At 40.3% G+C, this 25,209-nt stretch overlaps 1 protein-coding gene across 4 annotated transcripts in view; it reads left to right on the top strand.

Annotated features, from left to right (window-relative positions):
- Positions 1-7,944: 7,944 nt before the first annotated feature.
- runx1t1 (RUNX1 partner transcriptional co-repressor 1) overlaps positions 7,945-25,209 on the top strand; it is a 56,430-nt gene continuing 39,165 nt past the window's right edge. For 3 of the 4 annotated variants that reach the window (XM_079829553.1, XM_079829551.1, XM_079829550.1), the window contains exon 1: positions 8,083-8,404. In XM_079829553.1, coding sequence (XP_079685679.1) covers positions 8,377-8,404 — 28 coding nt within the window. In that variant the 5' untranslated portion in view covers positions 8,083-8,376. Of the gene's footprint in view, positions 8,405-25,209 lie in introns of all 4 variants that reach the window. The other variant, XM_079829552.1, reaches the window with a different exon arrangement.

Genomic DNA, 25,209 nt, shown 5'->3' with positions numbered 1-25,209 from the left:
GATCAGAAACCTGATTAGAAATCATTATGGATAAAATCGAATCGTTTTGAATCGAAAATCTTTTTGAATCGAAAATCGATTATGAATCGAATCGTGGCCTCAAGAATCGGAATCGAATTGAATCGTGAGATGGTAAAAGATTCCCACCCCTACCTCTTAAGGTGATTAAGGATTTAGATAAGATACTTTATAACTTTCAAAACAGACACCAATCTTCACATGAGTGGACGTCCCAGCAAATTCACTCCAAGATCAGACTGTGTATTGCTCAGAAAAATTGCAGACAACCCAAGAACTACACCTCACACTCTACAGGCCTCAGTTATCATGTTAAATGTTAAAGTTCATGACAGTACAATTAGAAAAAGTGGGTCAAGTATGGCATGTTTGGAAGGGTTGCCAGGAGAAAGCCTCTTCTCTCTAAAAAAAAAAACATGGCAGCACTGCTTAGGTTTGCAATGTTGCATCTGAATAAACCATAAGACTTCTAGAACTATTTCCTTTGGACAGATGAGACCAAAGTGGAGATGTTTGGCCATAATGCACAGCGCCAAGTTTGGTGAACACCAAAAGAGCATATCAGTGCAAACACCTCATACAATGGGTGATGATTTTGGACTTGTTTTGTAGCCACAGGACCTGGGCACCTCACAGTCATTGAGTCGACCACCATGAACTCCTCTGTATACCAAAGTATTCTAGAGTCAAATGCGAGACTGTCCGATAGCTAAAGCTTGGCTAAAATTGGGTCATGCAACCGGACAATGATCTGAAGATCACCAGCCAATCAACAGAATGGCTGAAAAAGAAAAGAATGAAGGTGTTGCAATGACCCATTCGAAGTCCAGACCTCATCCTGACTGAAAGGGTGTGACAAGAGCTGTGCATTAACAAATGCCCACGAACCTCAACAAACTGAAGCAATGTAGTAAAGAGTGGACCGAAATTCCTCCAGAATGATGTGAGATGCTTATAAATCATGCAGAAAAGTATTACTTCAAGTTATTGCTGCTAAAAGTGGATCTACAGGCAATTGAATGGTAGGGTGTCCTAACTTTGTCACCCATGGTTTTTCCATCTTGACTTTATTTTTGCTAAATAAATAATGACACAGTGTTGTAGTTCATCTGAGGTTTTATTTTCCCAATTTTAAGACCTGCTAAGCACTAGATGATTTGTTATGTCCTAATAAAGAAAACCATGGAATTCAATAGGGTGTCCTAACATTTTCACATGACTGATAAAAGGAAGTGTGTTCAATGCAAACCAAGTTTTTCAGGTGCTTAGTTTTTTTTTTTTTTTTTTTAACAAAGTGACATTGACGCCAAGTTACTGGCCTGGCATGCATAATACTGCATTTTAATTGTTTTTGTGAATCCGTGTGAATGGGGATTGTTTTGACATCGTCTGTACGTGAAAAACATCATTGTTGTGTAAACATACCCTAAGACATAGGCTGTTATTGGGAGATACAGAGTGACAACTGATATTTATTTGCATTTTATGTAAGTAGTCTGCTTTACTGTTATGAAGATTCCACTGATCTACATTACAAGCATGCCTGTCATACAAGATATCAGACTTACTTTTTTGCCCATTTCACTCAGGAACAAGATTCAAAAGAGCCAGCACACTCTAGAAATGAGGAAACCCAACAATTGCGAGATGATGGGCAATCATATATTTGCTTGTATACATGTTGTATTCATTGGTTGTCTGAGTATTTATCATTTTTATAGTATATCATTTTGATCATTTTTGGGGGAGCAGTATGTTGACAATTTTTGTTATAAAATAGGTTGGTGATTATTGTTGTTTGGTTATTTTTGTCTTTCACAAAAAATGTCTTTTAATTTATAATTTTTGGGAATTCTTTATTGGTTTTCATCTTAAACGTCTAGTGAGCTTATTTCATGCATTATGTATGTTGTTCCGTTGGTATAGGAGCATTCACATCATGTTGCAATTACCGTAATTACGAGATTTCAACTTGCAAAAAGTGCTCATGTCCTCATAGAGCTCATAATTACAGATGGGAATTTTCGAAGAGCTCCTACCTGTACCACATGACCACTGTACCACCTGAACGCTGCTGATTCACTTAGGCTTTAATTGTGTTGCCTTGCCATAGAAACACATAAGTCCCAGTCTGAGGACGTGAACATCTCCGAATAGAACGTCACATGGCGTGAATGCAGCATATCTTGGTTTGGTTTGTCATGTGATTTTATCACGTGATTAACATGACTTCTAATATTAAGATGGCTCTTGTACGGAGTATTGTTCATTAGGCATTGAGAAAAGCTCTTTTAAATCTTGTTCCTGTTTTGATTTTTGGTCTACGCACCTCACTTAGATCATTTTTTTGAGGTGCGGTGAGTCTCTGGTTGCCCATATCAATAACAACAATTGCACCAAATTGCAGATTTTGCTCAGTTGAGGCATCTGAATAAAACTGAAGTGTTTTTTTTTCCTCCTTGAGTATGAGCTCCATTTTCTCAAATATAAAAAAGCCTGATGCATTAAATATGATCAAAAAAACATATGCAAACTTTTTTATACAAGTTAATTCCTTCTTAAAAATGAATCGCTTTGTTGTATTCCTCAAGTGACTGCTAAATTAATTAGTAAATATAAATGAGTTGCACAATGTCAACACACACCATTAGCATATGTCTTACTGTTGTTTTAGAGCTCCCAGACAGTGGCTTGATTCAGCGTGTTTGCATGCATGCCACAGGTGGCTGACCCGTAGGTGGGGAAATGCAGGAAGTCTGTGTGGCCGTTTGTGTGTGTCAGACCCAGCATGTTTTTCCCTCAGCAGAGGCGAGGTATCCTGTGTGTGTGCGGCCCGTCGCCCAGGGCGGCTAACTTTCAGGAACCCCAGCGGCAAAAACAGCACTGTGTGTTTCCTGGTCTCTTGTTCTGTTATCAGTGGACACGACACCCGCTCGTGCCCCTGCAGGTTTCCTAAACCACCATCCTTTTGCCTCCGGTGTCAAGATGTTGCCCTGTGATTGCCACAAGAAGCTTTTCTCTAACGCACGCTGTGCACAAAAAAGATCGGATTGAGTCCTTGTGATAACAGAGGGTCGGGTCTGTTTGTGCTGATCTGACACAAGCGTGTTTCATTCAGCCGGCGGCTCGCAGGCTCCCAAATTGAGAGGCATCTCACCGAGTTGTCTTTGTTTGAGAGGAACAAAGGCTCAAACCTGCACATCCCCGAACTCCGGTGAGAGAAGCCTTGTCAGAATTCCAGACTTTTCATCATCTCTGAGAAACCGTAACTACTCAAATGAGAAAATAAATACCCAGAATGAAGCTCATTCTATGCAATTACACAAATAAATCCTCATTTGAGTAACTGAAACAAGAGGAAAACATTGTTAACATGAGTACAAGACATCACATTTTTGGGCTACGGCCAAGTTGATGGTAGCTGCCAGAATGATTTCATAATCTTGTTGCAGAACCTTATTGTAAAATAAGCCCCATATATACATATCTCACTTGAAGCATACAACATATGGGTCGAGTTGGGGTTAAAAGCGAGATTTGAGAGAGAGAGAGTCTGCGACGCATTAACTTCATGAACGGCGTCTGTGTGAAAGAGGTTGTTATCATCGGGCTGTAAACGGCGCTTCTGCTTTTCCTGGCTCGGCGGGCCGAGATGAAGTCCAGATGGTCGGGGAAGTGTTTGCCCAAGGATGTAACCAAATATTCCAGATTGAGGGGGGACCAAATGTAAAAGTTGAAGAAGGGGTCATTGAAAAACTCATATTGATTGACTACAAATCTATCTTGTTTTTTGTTTTTTTTGGCTTAGGGGGACGTTGGGGATATCCATGGCCCTGTTTACACCTGATCTCGGGTGATCCAATCACAAGTGGTCAGTTGAGTAACATTGCTGTTTACAATGTGTTTCCATGTCTCCTTTGAACACTTTTGTTTTGATTCGTCACTGGGAGTACCTGTACTGAAGAACATTGTCATTTATTATTTAAGCCGAAAGAAAATGATTTTTTTTAACAAATATCGTTTGAACATAGTCGAACGCATTGGCTTTCATATATATATATATATATATATATATATATATATATATATATATATATATATATATATATATATATATATATATATATATATATATATATATATAATGCATTTGATAGTGTGCACAAACGCAGAGTTTTTACATGCACATTAGAAAGTTTCATTGTTCAGTGTCTGCTCTATTTCTCTCCAAAAATTATGAACGATTAATGTCTTATCTATTCTTTTTTTTCCGTAACTAAAGGGACATGGCAAAAAGACTGTATTTGTCACTGTAGATTGTAATATTCTGAGTAGATTGTTTTGTGACTATGGTCAATGGGCTCTGTCTACAATCTCACATGCTCAGTAAATTCATTATCTTAGAGTATATAGCTTGCAGATCCAACACAACACTGTAGGTCGACTTCATATATTACTTTGGATATACACTCACCTAAAGGATTATTAGGAACACCTGTTCAATTTCTCATTAATGCAATTATCTAATCAACCAATCACATGGCAGTTGCTTCAATGCATTTAGGGGAGAGGTCCTGGTCAAGACAATCTCCTGAACTCCAAACTGAATGTCAGAATGGGAAAGAAAGGTTATTTAAGTAATTTTGAGCATGGCATGGTTGTTGGTGCCAGACGGGCCGGTCTGAGTATTTCACAATCTGCTCAGTTACTGGGATTTTCATGCACAACCATTTCTAGGGTTTACAAAGAATGGTGTGAAAAGGGAAAAACATCTAGTATGCGGCAGTCCTGTGGGCGAAAATGCCTTGTTGATGCTAGAGGTCAGAGGAGAATGGGGTGACGGATTCAAGCTGATAGAAGAGCAACTTTGACTGAAATAACCACTCGTTACAACCGAGGTATGCAGCAAAGCATTTGTGAAGCCACAACATTCACAACCTTGAGGCGGATGGGCTACAACAGCAGAAGACCCCACCGGGTACCACTCATCTCCACTACAAATAGGAAAAAGAGGCTACAATTTGCACGAGCTCACCAAAATTGGACAGCTGAAGACTGGAAAAATGTTGCTTGGTCTGATGAGTCTCGATTTCTGTTGAGACAGAGTCAGAATTTGGCGTAAACATAATGAGAACATGGATCCATCATGCCTTGTTACCACTGTGCAGGCTGGTGGTGGTGTAATGGTGTGGGGGATGTTTTCTTGGCACACTTTAGGCCCCTTAGTGCCAATTAGGCATCGTTTAAATGCCACAGCCTACCTGAGCATTGTTTCTGACCATGTCCATCCCTTTATGACCACCATGTACCCATCCTCTGATGGCTACTTCCAGCAGGATAATGCACCATGTCACAAAGCTCGAATCATTTCAAATTGGTTTCTTGAACATGACAATGAGTTCACTGTACTAAAATGGCCCCCACAGTCACCAGATCTCAACCCAATAGAGCATCTTTGGGATGTGGTGGAACGGGAGCTTCGTGCCCTGGATGTGCATCTCACAAATCTCCATCAACTGCAAGATGCTATCGTATCAATATGGGCCAACATTTCTAAAGAATGCTTTCAGCACCTTGTTGAATCAATGCCATGTAGAATTAAGGCAGTTCTGAAGGCGAAAGGGGGTCAAACACAGTATTAGTATGGTGTTCCTAATAATCCTTTAGGTGAGTGTATATACACAATTGCAACTTAAAGGTGCCCTAGAATGAAAAATGTAATTAACCGTGGCATAGTTGAATAACAAGAGTTCAGTACATGGACATCACATACTCTGAGTCTCAAACACCATTGCTTCCTCCTTCATATGTAAATCTTGTGCGTGAAAAACATCACAGAAAAATAGGCGAATCTCAACATAACACCGACTGTTACGCAACAGTCGGGATCATTAATATGTACGCCCCCAGCATTTGCATATGCCAGCACATGTTCAAGGCCAGGCGGAACTGCACAGCCGAATAATCGGAAGTTCTGCAGGTATTGTGAATAAACAAGTGTCAAGCGAGGATAGCGAAAATGGCAGATCATGGAAATGGTTGATGTTTATCTATAACTGGATACCGCAACAATTTAATTCAGAATTGTTCGTTTGCTCTGCCCATTTCACCATGGACAGTTTTTCTAACCTGGGACAATATCAAACAGGTTTCGCTCAGCGTCTGATACTGGAGAAGCGGAAATTCAAACTATATTCCCGCAAGCAGTAAGTAGTGATTTTATCCACTTATTGACTGTCTAAACAATTTCTGATTAAATTGAAAGGATCTTAGTGAGACAACTTTAACGATAATATCCCCTGTGTTGTCTAGATCCAATGCAAGATGCTAGTACAGTAACAATAGGAAACTCCAAGTAGCATACATAACAGTTTGACAAATGTCAAATGATAAAGTTTAATATTATTTCCTGCCAGTGTTGTCATATAAATTTACAAAATACAACCGTAGATACATAGACAACCCCTTTTGTCAGATAGAATTATAATTTAGCCTATATTTCATCAACACAACTAGCTAACTATGTTAGTTTAGATGCTTATATCTCACTCTATCCTTCTAGCTAACGTCGCCTTCTCCACCACTTAAGTTGAAACGATAGTCATTTGACAAGGCATCTAGTCAAGGTGTTAAAAAAAAACTTTACTGCACTGTACAAACAATATATTTACACGCTACCCAGTTCGCTGTTTAGAGTTTGTGATACAAAGTGAACAAGCTATCATTGTAAAATCATACATTGGCGCATTACAATAAAATAATTTTACAATGCTAAAAACAAAGTTGTGACTGCTGACGTTATGAGTAGTTAACGTGTAATGTTAAAGTTAATGTTATATGCTAGTTCACATGTAGGCTGAAGTTATAGTACTGATGTTACGTTTTGCAGGTTCATACTGAAAATAAAGACTAAACTTACCACTCAGAAGCGTCCATTTCCAATCTCAAAACAATTGGTTGTTCCTCAAAATCTACATCTTCGTCAGAAACAGGATCAAACATATAAGGTTGGATGCATAATCTCTCCATTGTCATCATGTGTTTGTTGGCACTGAAGCTACTGAAATTAGCTGCACAGTGAAACAGCCAATCAGAGCAGAACTCGACATTAATATTCATGACCCTTCCAAATAAGGCAAGAACAGACAATTTCATTCTTGGGACCTGTAAAACCATATCTGGACAATTTTTGCCCTAAAATAAGTCCCATACCCTCTATGTAGATATCAGAGAACAATTTAAAATATTGTTCCTACTCATTCTAGGGCACATTTTTAATGGATAGTTCACCCAAAAATGAAGATTCTGTCATCAATTACTTTCCATTGAGTTGTTCCAAACCTGTATACATTTCTTTCTTCTGCTAAATACAAAAGAAGATATTTTGAAGAATTTTGGTGACCAAAATTAAAAAGCAGATGGACCCCATTGACTTCCATAGGAAAATGGGGTCCATCAACTGTTTGGTTTCTGACATTCTTCAAAATATCTTCTTTTGTGTTCATAACAGAATTTTTATATTTGGGTGAACTATCCCTTTAAAATCTCACAGTGTGATTTTATTTCTTCTTTTAAATGTTGTCATATTTTTTTTTTAATTACTCTAAAGTGGAAATGGCCTCTGTAGTATTTAGTGCTGTCCTAACAGATGTTTATACCAGGTGTAACAGGGCTTATATGGGCCAGTGTTTGCCTTAAGTTACCGCAAGCTGTGTGACAAAGAGACCACAACAAGCCTTATCCATTATTATCCCATCCCTTTCTCATATAATCTCTTACGGCCCGCTCTAAATGCTGTTTATCCCATAAACCTGAACACATTTATATCTATGCCTGTTGTATCATGTCCCGCCCACGCTAGAGAAAGCCCCGCCTACTCTGCACCTGGGTTTCCCGCCGAAGCTCGCCGACTAGAGGCAAAGTACCACAGCTTCTCTAAGCAGCCGGGCGGGCGTTAGAAGCTCTTCGCAAGAAACCGTTTTCATCACTACTTCGCTGTTCTCGAAGAATTTCTGACTCTTGTCGCACACCAGGATCAAACGTTTTCGTGTGTTTCGTGTTCATGTACTCGGACAGTTGAAGGAAAACGCCGCACTAAATGAGTTGAGCTTGAGACACACACACACACACACACACACACACAGCATCATCCGCTTGTCAGGTTGAGCTTCATCCGAGCCTCGAGCTCACTGCCCTTCAGCACACTGGAGCGTTTCTAGAGCTGTGCACTGGAGTTTGACGGACACATTTTCTTCTTCGTCTTGGAAGTACACGTTTATGACTGAGAAACATCACTAATATATCGACCGGAGTCGAGGACAGGAAATTAATTTTTTTTCTCTCACAACGCCGTTACGCATGGTGGGAATTTCTACCTCTTTTCAGTGTAAGTCGCGCAGTTATCTTCATATTTTTTCCTCTTGATCCCAGGTGAATACTTAGTCTTTGCAATTTAGCCACTTTTATTCATTTTATTAGCATGTTTTATTGTGCGTTTGGGTTAATGACAAACAATTGGTCATTTTTCTTTCGCAGAATATTTTTATAACTCGTTTCATTTTGCCCACATTGCTTAATATTGTCCGCAATGTAAAGCGTATATCACCAACAATACACATTTCCCCATAAAAAGTTAAACGGTCACTTAGGCTACTGTCGTAATTGTTGCTGTAAATCTTAACAAAAAAAATGACGTTTAACAGGGGCTGACTCTATAGTAAACAACAAATAAACAACGCTCATACGAAGCGTTTCTCTCATGTCACGCGTATGAATTTCATCTGCATTTTATATCATAATAAAATCTTTCTCGTTTTGAGATATTCTTACCTGGTCTTTTTTCCCGTAACTAAAGGGGCATGTTGTGCGAGATGGGAAAAGACTGTATTTGTCGCTGTAGATTGTAATATTGTGAATATAGCCTAGATATAGCTCTGTCTACAATCTCACGGGCTCAGTACGAGTTTATAGCCTTGCTTGTCTTTTATATACGAATTTTAATGCAGATTTTAGATGTATTATTCGTCGTTTTCTTTTTCAGAAGAATGTTTTTCTGACAGACATTTAATAACATCCATAGTAGCCTAATGTATGAAGTCAACCAGTTAAACATTAACTGGCATGTCAGCTGTTGGCCGAATGCAATATCACCTCCGTCTGTAAACACACTAACGTCTCTAATAAGCTTGAGGATTGTTGCTGGCCAGTCCGCGAGCTTTCTCACGCGCTGCAAATTTGATCAATTGTTGGATTACAAGCACAGGTAAACATCTGGCGTGAGACAGGCAGAACATTGTGACACCGCAATGGATTCAAAAATGTTGATAAAACAAGTGTGAGAAGACGCGTTTGACAATTGGGATTAAGAAGCTGTGTTTAATTGTGATAGAACAATGCATTTGACAAGTGTGGTAGGCTATCACATCAGATTAAGATAATGTCTTCAATTGTGATATCAATTTTATTGAACAGATCCATTGGCAACTGTGACATCCCAATGGATTGAGGAGATGCGCTTATCAATTGTGCCTGAGCCAGCTTTTTAAAAGCTTCTCCCGTCACAATTGTCAAGCTCATCTTCTCAATCCATCATGATGTGAATAGTCCACTCTCAGCGCTTAAGCTCTCTCTTGACTGAAGTGTTGAGTTCCTGAAGTTTAAGGCTGGGGTGGTTAAAATGAAAATTAAATGGTAGATTTTTATTTCAACTGCTCTCAGGGGCCGTCCGTGTTTATTTAAGGCTAAAAAAAAAACCCCAGAGGGATTTTGCAGATGCTGTTCTCTGACGAAAGATGCTCATTCTGTTATGTCAAAGATTTGCCTTTTTTTTAATTCTCGTACACATTCTCATCATAGATTGTTCAAGTAGAGTTTGCATTTTCTTTTCTGAAAGGCATAATTCCTACTGGTTTTTGAAGACATGTTATTCCTTATTTATATTTATCGCTATACAGTCGAACCAAAATGTATTCAGGCACCTTCAACATTTTCTCACATTATCACAGTTTATTCGCTATAGTTTAGAAAATGGTAATACAACATATCAAGAACAGAGTTAAACTGTGTCATAAACAAATTCATCTTGATAATGTCAGATAACTTTATAAAGGGATGTAATGGATTACAATCAACCAATCAGCTGTTCAATTTAAGTACACAATTAAATACTACCAATTTAGGTCAACCAATGACCAAGCAGTGCTTCATTTTGTTCAGTCTGTGGTGTAAAAGGTCGCATTAGCAATTAAAGAAAAAACACTTAAGCAAAACATGGTCAGGTCAACGTGTCTGAATAATTTTGGTCCCAAATGTTTATCATGTTTTACTGGTAGTCCACTGTATGAAGAATTGTTGGGTATAATGTCTCAGTTTACTTTATAGTTCCTTTATGTAAGTGAGGAAAGCAAAATAGTGTCCTGCACCCACTTGTAAAACAATTATATCTGGTGGCTGAATATATGATTCAGAAAATAGAGGATATGTTGGTTGAATGGAGGCTATGGCCAGCATGCTGTAACTATGAAACTCTCCAGTATGATTTGGTCATCACCTCATTAAGGTCATTGCCCTCTGCTCCTGTCAACATGAGATTCGAGCTGGAGAGCAAGGGACAGTGCAGGTAGTGAACGTACCTTGATTAAAGGCAAACATGGTGTATGGTGGCTGGAGGTGAGGGTTCGGTAAGCGATAAGCACTCTGTGTGTGTGTGTGTGTGTGTTTGAAGCCAGCATTAGCAGGCTGCAACATCCTCTGGCTGAGGCCATCTGCACAGCCACCAGCCTGCCTGCCTCACACCTGTTCCCCTCTCCTCCACTCCCACTGGCCTCACACGGGTCAAACGTATGAAACCAGACACTGCCACAGCATAATGAAGAGATGACTCGGCTGCCCACACCAACACGCACAGCTGTGTGTGAGAGATATATGGAAATACTCATCCATTATTTTCTAATGTGTCCGGGAGATGTTTACCCATATTGGTTTAAGCTTATATTTTATTTAATAAATACATTCTGAATGGACGATCTATAAATATGCATCATGCATCACTAGAAATGAATTAATCATGCATTGCAAAATATTAGTCTTATTTTTTTTTTTCCATGAAGGACAAGCATTGCATGTTCCTCCGCTGATAAATGTGCTTCTCATTTACCCTAAACACTGCAGCGTAAAAACATTTGTAGTTAAGTGCTTACTATGTATTTTAAATGACGAACAGCAGACGTTCTGGCCGAAAGCCAAGCGTGTTATCATTGCAGTAACTCATTTCATTAGTGATGTCATTAACCCCATACATAAACTGGCAGACATTCTCACCAGACACTTGCACAAATACACAGCATGTCTCGTTGCTTCACAATTTCTCTTTCATGCGCATTTAAATCAAAAACATGCTCTTTGTGTGTAAGGATACAGAAACACACACTGTAAATTTTGCAGCGAGTAACCGTATGTGTGAAAAAAGGTCTAATCCGACAGACCATATAATTGCTCTGGATGAATAAAAATCGTAATAACAAAAGAGAAGAAAAACGAGCAAGTTCAGTTTCGCGACATCAGCCAAGTGCATTATATGCGCTCTTAATGTTTCAGCTCTTAAGGGAAACATTCCCAAAATGCATTAGCGGTATTTCACTCACATCTCTTTCCATTGAGCTATATCATGTATGAGGCTCTTTATATTCATTGAGGGCTACTGTTGGACTTGCTGACACACTCAATCTTGCACTGTAAATAAGCGACGCGAGATGTTGGGATTTGTCAGGGGGAGAAAGACCCCTTATTTGCGAGGGCTGTAGATTTGACTCGACGTGAGTCTCTGTGGAGAGCAGGCCATGAATGATTGAGGTGGCCGCCATCTCCCAGAATCCATGCTTGGGATCGATAGGGGGCATAATGGCTACAAATTTTTCAACGAGAGGAATTTAGCGTGTGGTTATTGGATTTCATAAAACATGAAAGCATAATGTGAGAGAAGAGGATGAGTGGTTTTTATTGTATCGTGGGGCTGGAGTGTACACTATAATGAAGCAATATAAAGTCAAGGGGGGATGTGTAAGAATTTACATGGGGCTTTTTTACAAAATCTCGTCCAAGATATTTGTAAAAAAAAAAACAGACATCAAATTATATATCATTATTATATATCAGTGTATATATATTATATATCAGTGTTTAGGATTTTTTTCAGAGGGGGTGGTAGACCTCCCTACTAGTGTAATTTTTTTTACCGCTAAAGTTACTATGGAGATGGAGATGAGGGGAATTTATCAGGGCTCAATGCTAAGGATTTTTAATACTGGTTCAAATTTGTACTTGCCCTGCCAAAAGTTTCACTGGCCCCACCACAAAAAAGTAATAAATAAAATAAAACAGGCCTAGTATTGTTTTTGATCCATGTAAACTTAATAAATAAGGTTATGACTTCAAAAACTATTAGCCTAACTCATATACATTTTAAATACTGTTAAAGACCGAAAGCAATAAAATTAGAACAAATAATAAAATTACGAGCAATAGCACAAATAAATACAACGGAACAAACATATACAAATTAAATTAAACAGTTCTTTTCAGGTTCAGAAAAAGTAATCAAATGTAAAAAATCGCTGCATAGTCTACATAAAATTCTATATCACGGCATATAAATATAGATATATCACTGTTATACGATAGGGGGCGCTATTACGCATCTCCTTTCCTGAAAGAGTAGCCTGTGATCAAAACACAGGAGAAGAAGAAGCAGAAACGACGATATCATATGTAAGGAGATGTATATGTAAAATAACGCGATCATCAACATTAAACCGCATATAAATCAACACTGCCTAATGTTACTGAATGAAATCTGGACCCAGGATGAGCTATAGGACTGTGAAACTGTGGGGGTGTTGACTTGATACTCCATCTGTGTTTTGATCATCGTTCTGAATCACATCCGGACGTAACGTTAATATTTTACAAAAACTTGATTTTCTCAGCTTTATGCTCAAAATGTAAGCTTTTTCATGAAACTTGCAACATTCATGTGTTTTGATTAAAAAAAAAGAATTCATGAAGCCGGAATAAAGCAGAGGCTCTGTTCTTTCTTTTGATATATTTGCATGTTCAGATATTCATACAAGATATTCTGTGGTCCATGAAACTTGTGAAAATGACTAAAACACTAGCGGTGACTGGCAATTTTCATGTTTACGTTCACTTAAGACATAACCGACTATGTTTAAGATGGTACTCGACAAGATAGGCATTTTGACATAATTTTGTGTGAATATTTGCGCGCTGTGAGATGCGTGGCCGCGCTTAGGATATGTGGTGCTGCGCTTCGCGAGTACCAAACTGAGAGACACTTTCTCGTCTATGTGCGCTTGAATATTTAAATTGGCAAGGCTTTAAAATGTGCACATTATCAACTGGCCCGAGTGTCTTTCCCCCGGGACATCGGGAAGTCCTTATTGTCGACCTTAATGACAAATAATTTTTGTCATTCTTCGAGGAGGGGGGGGGGGGGGGGGGGGGGTAATAAATTATTCAAATCCTTGAAACTGCTGAATATGAAGCAGAATATATAGTAAACTAAATACTTTTGTGGCGTATTAAAACAACAGAAGGATTCCTATAAATCTGAACTTGCAGTGGGGTCGATCTGAACCTGAGCTGTCTTTGTGGTCCACACCAGGGTTAACTAAACAAACCACTGCTCCAGCTGACAGGTGTCCAGGCTGCCCAGCCTTGCTCACTATCTGTCTTCCTCTCTAATTCACTCACTCTCTCTCTCTCTCTCTCTCTCTCTTTCTGTTAATCCAAGATTCACTTGCCAATTAACTTCTTTTTCTCTCCCTTCCTCTCTTATTCCAACACATACACTTTTTCTCTCACATCTATCAGCCGCACTCACTCACACACACACAAGCGCAGTCACGTGCACGCTAAACTACCTCTCTGTCTTCTGTCTCTGTCTCTCTTTCGCTCTCTCTCTCCCCCTCTGTTTATTTTCCTGCCTCCATCTGGACCAGGCTGATATTGTAATCGCCCTAATGCACATTGCCTTCCCCTTAGACACACACACAATGTGCCATCCTGACAAGCCCCTTTATATTTCAGATAAGCCGGGATGTGTGTTTAATGAATACAAAGCCGCGGTGTGTCGCCGTGCACTCTGCCAGAAGGTAATCTTATTGAATGGGTGCTTTTCAGCGATGCAGAAGACGATAGCGGCGCAGGAGTGAAGATGTAACCTGTTATCTCATGCCTCCTCTATTTTTCCGTCATAGAATTTACATTTAAAGATTAGCTGTAAAAGGGTAAAAGATTCAGGGTGGTGAAGGTGTCAGGATGAGTGTGTATGTGTGAGTGTCGAAGGGGGCGGTGGGGATGGGATGGTCGAAGGGAGCGTGACTTTAGCAGGAAGGAGAGAAGGAGACACAAAAAAAACACAGGGTCTGTCATACAGGCTGTATCTGGCCTGCGTTTCAGCCTTGCGGCATCGCTATCTCTCTCCAGACCGACTCTCTGCTCCCTGGGAACAGAGATTAGCACATTGTTATCTGTAATTGGGTTTTGTCTGTGGATTCAAGGGCTGCTTTTGCCAAGGAGAAGGTGAGAATGGCACATGACCAACATTACGCTTTGGCGTATCAGTGTAAATGCATGATTGATGGAGAATATGGACTGTGTAATGGCTTCATTAGGGTTTACTTCTTTTTATGAGGTAACAATTGCTAAGGGATGGACTCGGCTCTTGGAGAAGGTCTATAAAGCTCCTCCATAAAAAAGCGTGTTCGTCAGTGACAAATTGCCAAAGAGACATCAGAAACAACCTTTTCAGTCACCTTTTGCTTTGTTTACAGTTGCTAGGGTTGGGCGGTATGACCAAAGTCTTGGATACGTATAATAAAATATAGTCATTTTGCCTGAATTTCAACCAAAAATGATTTATATATTAATTAACCATGTAATAATGCATTTTATTGAATAATAAGTTGGTTACACTTTATTTTAATGAGTAAAAGAAATTAACGTTGTACTTACTATAGGGTTAGGGTAGGATTAGGGTTTGGTTTAGGGTTAGTTGCATGTAATTATGCCTACTTTATAGTTATTACTATAGTAAATACATGTAATGTGTAACAAGGACACATAAAAAAAAAAAGTGTTGCCAATAATTTTTATTTTTTATAATGGCCGATACAGGAGTCGTCTTATATTGACACCAAAAGTTCTCAATGAATTGATTCCATAGTAGCTTTAAATACTTAAGAAATAAGTGGCACTTCACCTTATTTGATTATTTTTCTTGATGCAAATCAAAAGATAAGATACATAAATTCATTCAATTTTACAGAAACCGGAAAATTGTTACTCATCCACTTTGTGTGCATGGAATATTAGCTGGCACAGTCAAATTGAGTCATCAAAGCGCTGATTAAACATCACTGTTTTGCTCAATGATTGTGGCCCTCCAAAACAATTATTTCCCAAACACTTTTGCTTTCCAAAAGCAGAAATACTAACATTATAAAACAGATAATTCTGACTAAATTAGGTGAGGCGCTATCTGGGCTGTCGTAAAGAAAAATACATTATGTCTGAAATACACCCAAATGAATCGGAATCAAATCGAAATTTGAATCAAACCAAATCGAATTGAATTTGGGAAATCGGTATCTATGCCCAGCCCTACTTGCAGCTATTACTGCGTTCTCAGTTTACATGGAGCACAGATGGATTAAGGACTACCTTTTTTTTTCTCCTGAAATTTATGGGATCAGAGTGGGAATCTGTCAGCTGTATCTGTTCAGTCACTAATGTTTGATTCATGGGCCGCTCACGCCCATTAATTTTGATTTATGGATTCTGATATGTATTTATGAAAAGGGCACCCACTCCAGTGCAGCCTCTGTGGCCCAGTAAAGAGGAGTGTAATTAAGATTTGTTTTGAGCCTAGAGGCTCAACTCCTTCAAGAGCTATGGATCAATAGGCAGAGACAGTAGACCCCTGTGTGTTCACTACACATATTGACACGCTCAGTCAATTAGAGCTCCCGAGAAAAGGAGAAAGCAAGCGAGCAGAAAGACGGCAAGAACAAGATGGATCGGTAGAATTGTACTCAATGCTCGTATGCTCCGAATAAATGAAAAATAATGTAGTATGCAATTGTGTAACGCAGTGATTTTCCAAAGCACACAATGCCATATGGTGTGCATTCATTATAACGTCTATAGATTCTAACACAGCTAGAGAAAATAACACCTGGTATTCAATAGCTTCTTCATAAACTGAGTATACAGACTATTTCAAAAAGCATTTGTGTGTGTGTGTGTGTGTGTGTGTTTTGTTGTCTCTGAATTAGTCCAAATTGTATTGAGGCTATAGTTTGGGCTTCCTGTTGTTGGCAGTTAGTGTCACAGACACTGTGGTGGGACAATAGCTCTGTGGTGTAGCACACTAGAAGATTGTGTTGTAGTTGAATGATCAGCAGGTGCCTTCGAGATAAACGCTCCGTGTCAATTATTTCTAGAAGAGGTGATTCATAAGACGGGGCTAAAGTGTAGGAGTAGAGGAAGAGCAGGTAAAGAGGAGCATGGGCTTGGGTGGATGAACCTCTTCGTTTTCAATGCGGCTTCGCATAAAAGAGTCATTTTGTTAAACGTCGTTGCATCTAAGCTTTTGTTATCCACGAATGGAGGGGGCACCCCTGCCGCATTAAAAGTGTTTGGAGCTAGAGAACAAATGGAGAATTGGGCTGAATTGCTTGACATTATCTCCCCATGTTTCCATCATCGCCATTGGAAAGACTAAAGGAGCCGATTTAACACAAAAGTCAAAATATACCACTATATGAAGCACTGAAGAACAAGAGGATAATGCATTGATTACTCAATAGCTTTTTTTAAACATAACGCTTTTTCCCATGCTGATTATGACATCTAAGACAGTACCAGTGGACGTTTCCTGACAAATGAGGTTTCTCAGATTAGACTCTTGACTTCACAGAAGCTGTGAAATGGGAACGAACCTTGCCTCAGATCCTGTTTATGGCCGTATGGATGTGAGTGTGTTTTTTTTAAACAGCTGGGAAGGAATTCACCCTGCCAGGAGCCATTCCTGGTCACTCAGAACTTCCGCCGTTAGCAGCCCAGCTCCACTGCACGCACATGACCAGAGAATGAACCCACAGATGGGCACTGGTCTCAGCTGCCACAGACCTCCAGCACGTCAGTCACATTTCAAACTCCTCCGAAATAAGATGAAGAAGATCATCAGAGCAGATCAAGTCCAGCTAAATGATGTAGCGCTCGTGGTTATTATGTGACTTGTGTGCTGTAGTTGTGGAGGAGCGGTTCATTATGGATCAATAGGGTCGGAGTTGAGGGGGTCGGGAGAGGAGAGCAGTGATCCGTGCCACTTCAGTTTGTGCAGATCATGTGTGCGTGGCACAGCCTCTAAGACCTGAGATTCTGCCTGCAAGTTTGTAGTAAGGTTAAAATAGAATTCTGTATTATTATGTGTAAATAAATGAAAAGTAGTGCACAGTACAGTATGCTTACAATTAATTATTAATGTTTTTAAAGATTAACTTTACGTGAACGTTAGATGAAGGTTCTAAGAATCTAAAAATGAATTAATACATTAAATATCTCTAATATCATCTAATAGCTGATCATTTGTGTTTGGGTGGACAATGATATTGACTATTATGATGCGTTTGGTTTTACACTTGAAAAATGTCAACACAATATTTTGGATTTAATTGTTTTAATGAATATTCCTGGTTTTATTGTGACTCATCAGTGCATGTTATTCCAAAGGAAAAATCTTTCATTAAACTATAATAACTTGCACCGCATCTGGGACGATGTTGCTTTCCTGCGGACATCACCGGGTTATGTGCGGGTTATTAAATAGGCAAATAGAAATGTAGGCATTGTTTGAGTACCGAGTTTCTTGTTTAATAATCTACACCACATGTGTTGCAAATGCCATTTTATGTTGACTTTAAGACTTGTAATTGCATGGGTGTGCATGAGTCCCGATGAATTGGTGATCTCTGGCATTTTTTCAGTTTGGCTGAAAAGTTTCTGAACAACGTATCCAAGAATATAAAGGGGTACGTATGGATTGGAATGGCACTATGTGGTATTTCATTGCACTGCGGTTTCTCTCTGATTTATTCCTTTCAAAATACACTTCAGCGCCAGTGTTTTAAATAGCCTCACGTTGCGGCGAGTGGCGCAGCTATGGCAAAATAGAGACCCCTTTCCGAATTGGAAAGGGGTCTCATGGAGCAATAAAATGGCAGAGCTTATAAATCCATCTTGCCTTTTAAGGTCAGAAATGTTTTAAGTTGTTTCAGGACAGTTGTGTGTGCCAGTAATTGTTCTCCCATCTGTCTTAATGTGTCTTTATCAACATCTGGTTTTGTAAGCAATACTTCAGTAACAAGTATCCGCTATGTGTCAAGGGTTCCCAGTCCTGCTAGCGCGATTAGCCTAGCCTTGACTACCGCTCTGAGTTCAGCTCCACATATGATTGCCATTACTCCATACCATTGACAAAATGTAATAACTTTTCAGGGGAAAGATGTGTGCATGTGACTGTTTTTCTTCTTCTCTTCACTTTTTCCATAACTGTAAAGAATTATTTTGGTCTGGTTTTAATGTTCCCCCGGTGACTGGACAAATTACTGGCTCGCAGGGCATTCAGGGCTGCTTGAGTGAAACGTGAATGGCTCATCCCTCGAAGCGCAGCCCTGTCTGCACCTCCTTGCATACCTTACCAACAGAGAAAGAGAGAAAGCGAAAGAGACGTGAAAGGAGATGCGTCTGTAACGAACCCATCCCCTCCTCCGAAGCTCGGGGCTCAGAAACGTGCGCACACTTTGGCAGCGATGCAAAGATATGATCTTAATCTGCTATTTCCTCTTTGGCAGTATTAAATTGTCCACATAATAATTCACAGCTGCACTGGGATGAAATATAATGGTGCAGCTGTAATTTTATGTTTGCGGATTTTAACTGCTCTTTCTTTCTGTCTCTCTCACCGTCTCCCTCCAGCCCCTCCTCCTCCCGGCACCATATGGGAGATGCTGCTACAGTCAAATGAAGGGGGTTTGTGCGTACGATATGGCACAGCGTTATGTGCGGTTGAAGCCACCTTGATGGTTAGATTGTGTTGCAGTTGCGCGCAGTGTAGCGTGCCCTCTCAATAGAGGGATTAGGAGCTTGTCATGGTTTCATTCACCCTGAGACACTTAATTCTGAGCGTTTCCGTCCTCCAGAGACCTAATCGCATCTAGAATTTGCATTCGCCAGGTTACGGTCTGAATGCTCACCCTTGTATAGCTACCCTGAGGTATTTTTGTTAGCGATGTGCAAAACAATATATATTTTAATTGACTAGTTGAGTAATCTGTCTTAAAGCGATGGTTCAGCCAATCATCATTTTAGTTTTATTCATTTTGTTTTGACATTTTGTATTCGTTTTTTATATCTCTATATAGCTTTAATGTATTTTTATTTTAGTTTTAGTAATTCTAGTATTTCAACAAACTTATTTCCCTTCATTTTACAAGTTGACGTTTTTCATGTAATTGTTTTATTGAAACGTTTTTCTAAATCTTTTTTATCATACAGGGTTGGAAGGACATGTGTGAGTAAATGATGACAGCATTTTCATTTTTGGGCCCACCATCCCTTTAAAAAGGACTTTACAAGTAGGCTGGTTTTAGGTTCACCTGACCCGATGAAACGTACAGTGCAAACAGTTTAAAGCGCAGTTTATCTAACAGTTAAAGCACAGCATGCTAATGAAAGTACTACTGCTAAAATAACTAATAGAAAAAAGATAGACCTCCCAAATTGTCTTAGACAACTAATCGACCATTGTGATCCGTTACTATTTTTAATACGGTGTGCAGATATATCCTGGGGTGGTTCGCCACCATCATTGTGCACAGCATGGAAGCGTGGAAGACGGCACTTGTCACTGACAAGGGGGTCCTTCTGGACACAGCCTCCCCGAGCACTTATTGCCAAAGAGATGATTTGTCATGCACTGCCTCAGGCTATTGCTTTTAATGACAGTGTAAACGGAAAAGTCGGCGGCTGATTAGAGAGCGTGCACACGCAGCATGCTTATTCAGATCTCACTTTTGGCTCCCGTCTGGTGCTCCCTGTCACTCCACGCCAAACGCGATTCTCTTAAAAGGCCCCTTGCATCAGCTGAGCGCTGGAGGCGCTTGTATGCGTGTGTACACAAGATGGATTAATGCTATAAACAGAGAGTGGGATTTATCTGAGATTGGCACCACGTTTTTCTTCACGCAGGATTTGGAGCCCGAAGAGGAGGAGAGAGAAGAGAATGCCTTTATTCAAAACAACTGTTTGTGAGTAATTAACATATGAAAGGAAGCTTACAGTCTGGCAAATCCCTGCACTTGTTTTCAATTATTTATCCACATTCTGGGAGGGGGGAAGGGGTGACGAAGGTGGGTGTGATCGTGGAGGGAGTGTGGCGGGTTATCTGGAACCATGAAAAGAAAAGTGATTTTTTTTTTTTCTTCTAACACAACCAGAGGGCCTCTGGGAATATGCTATCAGACACGATGAGATGAAAATGGAGTTCAGCCAAAGAGTGGATTATGGGTAACGCAGAGAGTCGATGAAGAATGGACAGTAAAACGGAATCAGAGCAGACTAGAATTCCAGATCTATATGATTATTGGATACACCTTGACGCATGCTCGCCGTTCCCCTGAGAGAGCAAGGCATTGATCTGACGGAATCAGACGGCACCGAGCAAAAGGGCTGGGAAAGACAAGGGGCCGGGTCCCGACTGACCTCAGGACACAAGGAACGACAAAGATAAAGAGAGAAGGACTGGATGGAATAAAGTTTTCACAGGCATTTGTCAGGGTGGGGCCTTCCTGTGTTCAACGATGCCACAGGCTGGAGATTGATGGGAAGGTCTACGGGCCAGGACTATATCAGCACCGAGCAGGACCAGTCTGGACGTGGCAGAGGAAACCAGAGGGAGGAGGAGATCAGGCAACCCTTTTAGAGACGAGAGCGAGAGAAGACTGAGTGTGGAGCTCAGAGCGATTGAACAGACGTAGAGTCACTGTGCCAGATGCCACAAACTATAGAAGCAGGAAGAAGTGAGGGAGGAATGAAACAGGAGGAGATGGGTCTGCACAGGGGCACATTCAGAAGCATCACAGTATCGTGTTTTAATGTGCAGATTTGATTCATTCTTGCAAGCTGTGCTTGTTCGCCCATAATCACGTGCTTTATTTATGATGGGTTGTGGAATAATGTTATAATCAGGTCGCCTCGTTTATGGATAATGCAGGTTGTAATGTTATACGTTATACAGAGCAACATAACTTTGTAGATTGATGGATTTTTTATTAGTGTGATGGTGCAAACCAATGCGAAATATTTCAGTAGAACTGAACATTTGTAGTAGAAATGTTGCATTTGTAGTAGAAGCATGTAGCTGGAGGCTATAGAGAGTTCGATTAACTCCTGCTGTCCTCATTCTCGCAGATCTTACTTGTTCAAAGACGTCTGCCTCTGTGCATGCCATTCATTTCAGACTTTGACTTTGGAGTGCTTGACAGTTTTATTGATCTGCTCTCTGCATCTTGATCTCTTGAGTTTCAGCAGAGGATTGTTGAGGGGTTTCATTTTCTTTATAAAATACATAGTTGTGTTGATGTGGAAATATGGTCACTACCCACAAGTAACATTGTACGTGTCTGTGTTTTCTGCCCTACACTCTAAAAAATTGTTGCTATATAGCACTAAAAGGGTTTTTTTGGCTCGTAATCATAGGGAAACCACTTTAAGTGCTGGATAGCACCAAATCTTGGTGCTTCAGTGGTTCTTCAGCGGTTCTTTGGGATGACTGAGGTGCTATATAGCACCGCTACCATACACAGAACCTGTTAAGATATGGTGCTATATAGCACCAACAGTGGTTCCCCTATGATTACGAGCCAAGAACCACTTTTAGTGCCATATAGCACAATTCTTTTAGAGTTCTGTTGTGAATTTTTGGCTGTGTGGGACTCCAGACAGAAAAATTACTTGGGTCATGAATTACTTTGCCAAAGGACCTCTTTTTGCCAAATCCCAGAATCACTGGAAATGTAAATTTGATTAGACATATTGATAAAAAAAGGTGTCCAGAGAGGTATTGATATCTTTTTCATCACAATAAGGATAAATGTAATTTAATCATAACAAATAAAATATGTACAAAATTAGGGAGTATTTTTAAATGTTTTAATTATTTGAAAATACAAAATATTTGTTATCCATATATATATGGAATTAGTAGGAAATATTACAATAAGAGGGAAAAAAACTACTGTACATTGCTAAAGTCACTTAATTATTTGATGTGTACACAACACAGTACATATATAAAGTGAGAAAACCTCTTTATTTTTTTTCCTTTTTTAACAAAACGTATTATTTGCATTTCGTTTTTCAGGTGGTGAGGCTGTTATGTCCCTGGTTTTCCTTGGCTGATAGAGGAATGTAAACTGAATTGAGTGTAGCAGTTGTTTAGCCCCCTCTCTCATTCAATGTCTCTCCTCTCCCGTATCAGACTTCATGCCATCTGTGGGTTTGATTTAGTGGCTAAGAAGCTTTCTGAGCAATGGACAAGTGATGTTAATTGCACACATATGCCAGAGGACTGTTTTAGTTTTATGGCTCTGACATGAGACTGTTTTGATTCAAGTGAGGTCGAGCATAACTCATCCACTGTTGCGCTGGTCGCTATATATTTTATTAATAGCAATGAGTTTCTCTTTTTATGTCCTCTGAATCTGTTTCTTTCTCTTTTTTTCTTGTTGTGGTGGTGACTTTATTTAGCATGTACTACACACACAAAATCACCTCTGCAGGTTGACAGGCTGCTCACCTCACAACATATCTGCAGTGCCCGTTGTCATGGCAACTGCAGTGGGCTGCTGGCGGTACTTTGTGGTCGGAGGTGTGCTGAAGTAGAGCAGTGCTGACCAGAGGGATGCTCGGGGTCTGCCTGGGACACCCGGGGGTCAGTGTGCCACAGAAACGCAGCTCTGTCTGTCCTCACCTCACGGGGACTAGTGAATATTTCATGCGGATGCCATGAGTGTTTTATCCTAATCTGTGAGTATAGAGTGTGGACATTTATGAAATCCACACCTCAGCCCCTCTTCGAGGGACTTGGTATTAGGCATGCACCGATATTAACATTTTGGCCGATATCGATAACCGATAATTCTTTATATTTGAAAGGCGCTAACTGATATAGTGGCCAAATAAATTTAAATTTTTTTTTTCTTTTTTGAGAGCCTGATTACAAAAGTTTCACCATTAAAATCCATGTCCCAAGCACACAATTATATTTTATGTGGCCTATATGACAGACTTGTTGCACTTACTCTATTTTCCCTTTTGAAGTTATTCCAATCATATTTCAAGCAATTCAAAAACATAAATTGCGAACAGTGCGCATCTGAAGTGTCTCAGCTGAAGGAAATAATCCATTATATAACGGCTTTAATATATCGGGCAAATTTTCCTACTGGTCGATAACAATAACAAAATAAAATCATATTTAAAATAAACATACATCGGCTGATACCAATATGGTGGCCGATATATTGTGCATCCCTACTTAGAAGACAAAAATGCAGAAAAAATGCTATCCCTATGAACAAGGGGCAGGAGCATGTATAACTTTATGAATGACGAGCAGTCCATTTTTGTAGAAATCTTTGTAGTTTCTGCCATTTATTTTCCTGCTGGGTGTTCCTAAAGAAGGGTGGATAGCGGCCGCTTGTTGAAGCCCCAGCCGTGGCTTGCGGAAGCCTGATAGCAGGACCAACCTCTCGACCAGGACAGTGGAGGTCAAGCCATGAGCTTGCCCGCCCTCAGGGCTTCCGACTCTAATTACCTGAAGAGCAAAACATCCCGGCCTGCCGGTGGGGAAAGAGTGTGTGAACGTGGGATATCGGGGCCGCGCAGTCCCGCTTCAGCGACATCCTGCCCGGGAAGGCCGGGCCCTGTCCGTCCTGGTTCCTGACAGTGGGCTATCTCTGCCGGGCCTATGGTTCCTTCCATTCTAAAGGCCATTGTGTGGAGAAGGGCTGGGCCAGGAATGACTGGTTCCTGTTGAGCTCGATCTCTCGCTCAGCCAGCTCCGGTCCCACTGACAGATTCCTCTTGTTTTGTTTTGCTCTCTCTCTTTTTGTGCAAGTCACTCATGAGGATACTGAAAGTAATATCAGAACTGAGAAGAGGCCGCATTGTGCTGTTTCTATCGTCTTTCCACAATATGTTTGCATTACATAATCTAAACATAAGCTGAGACAGCTGGTATCCTCACTTTCGAAAAAGTTGACAAAAACGTTCTAAAGCAGAAACATCTTTTTTTTTCCTTCTCTTCAGCATTTGCTGGTGAATCTGTCAGTGCGCATCTGGACTCGCCTCTGAAAACCGAACGGCTCGTGATCAGGATTTAGAAATGAGACGTAGGTGTTTTTGTTCGTTACCTAAATGCAGAACCAGACACAATGAATCTGTCACACTGTACGTGTTGGTGTGTGCGTGTATGTGTGAAAATGTAATATCTGAAGTATGTATTACTAGCACCACCTAGTGTGCAAACACTAAAGGATGAGCCATGTAGGCATCTCTACCTTCACGTGCCTCTCTCTGTTATTATACATTCAAAATAATTTAAACTCTATCGCCTATGAAACAAGCTCTGTTTTCCACAATGCGAAAGAGCGGCTCAGCTGTCAGACGGTGCATGGGCTGGGCTGAGAGCAGAGTCTGGCTCGGGTCCGAATGAGGGGGCTGATTTGTTACTGACGACATGCTTTTCATGAATCAGCACAACTGCCTGTTTCACTTTCTAGTGTGAGCCACACATTCAGATGATGCTTGCACACATTATAAAGACTGGAGAGCGGGATCATTCTGCCGTCACAGGGGGCGAGGAGGGGGGTTTCTTTGGACCTGGCGACAGTTGTTCAACTTGATTGGCGTGCTCTGTGTGCCACAGTCATGCTGAAAAGGTGGAGTGGGAAAATCATGAATAGCTGTGGAACACAGATCTGGCCCCGGCCCTCAGCCACAGCTTGCTCTGGGACTCAGGGACAGCAGAACGGACAGATGGCTCAG

The sequence above is a fragment of the Gobio gobio genome (genome assembly GCF_949357685.1).
Source record: "Gobio gobio genome assembly, chromosome: 11".
NCBI lineage: Eukaryota > Metazoa > Chordata > Actinopteri > Cypriniformes > Gobionidae > Gobio > Gobio gobio.
This window is presented reverse-complemented; position numbering and strand designations above follow the sequence as displayed.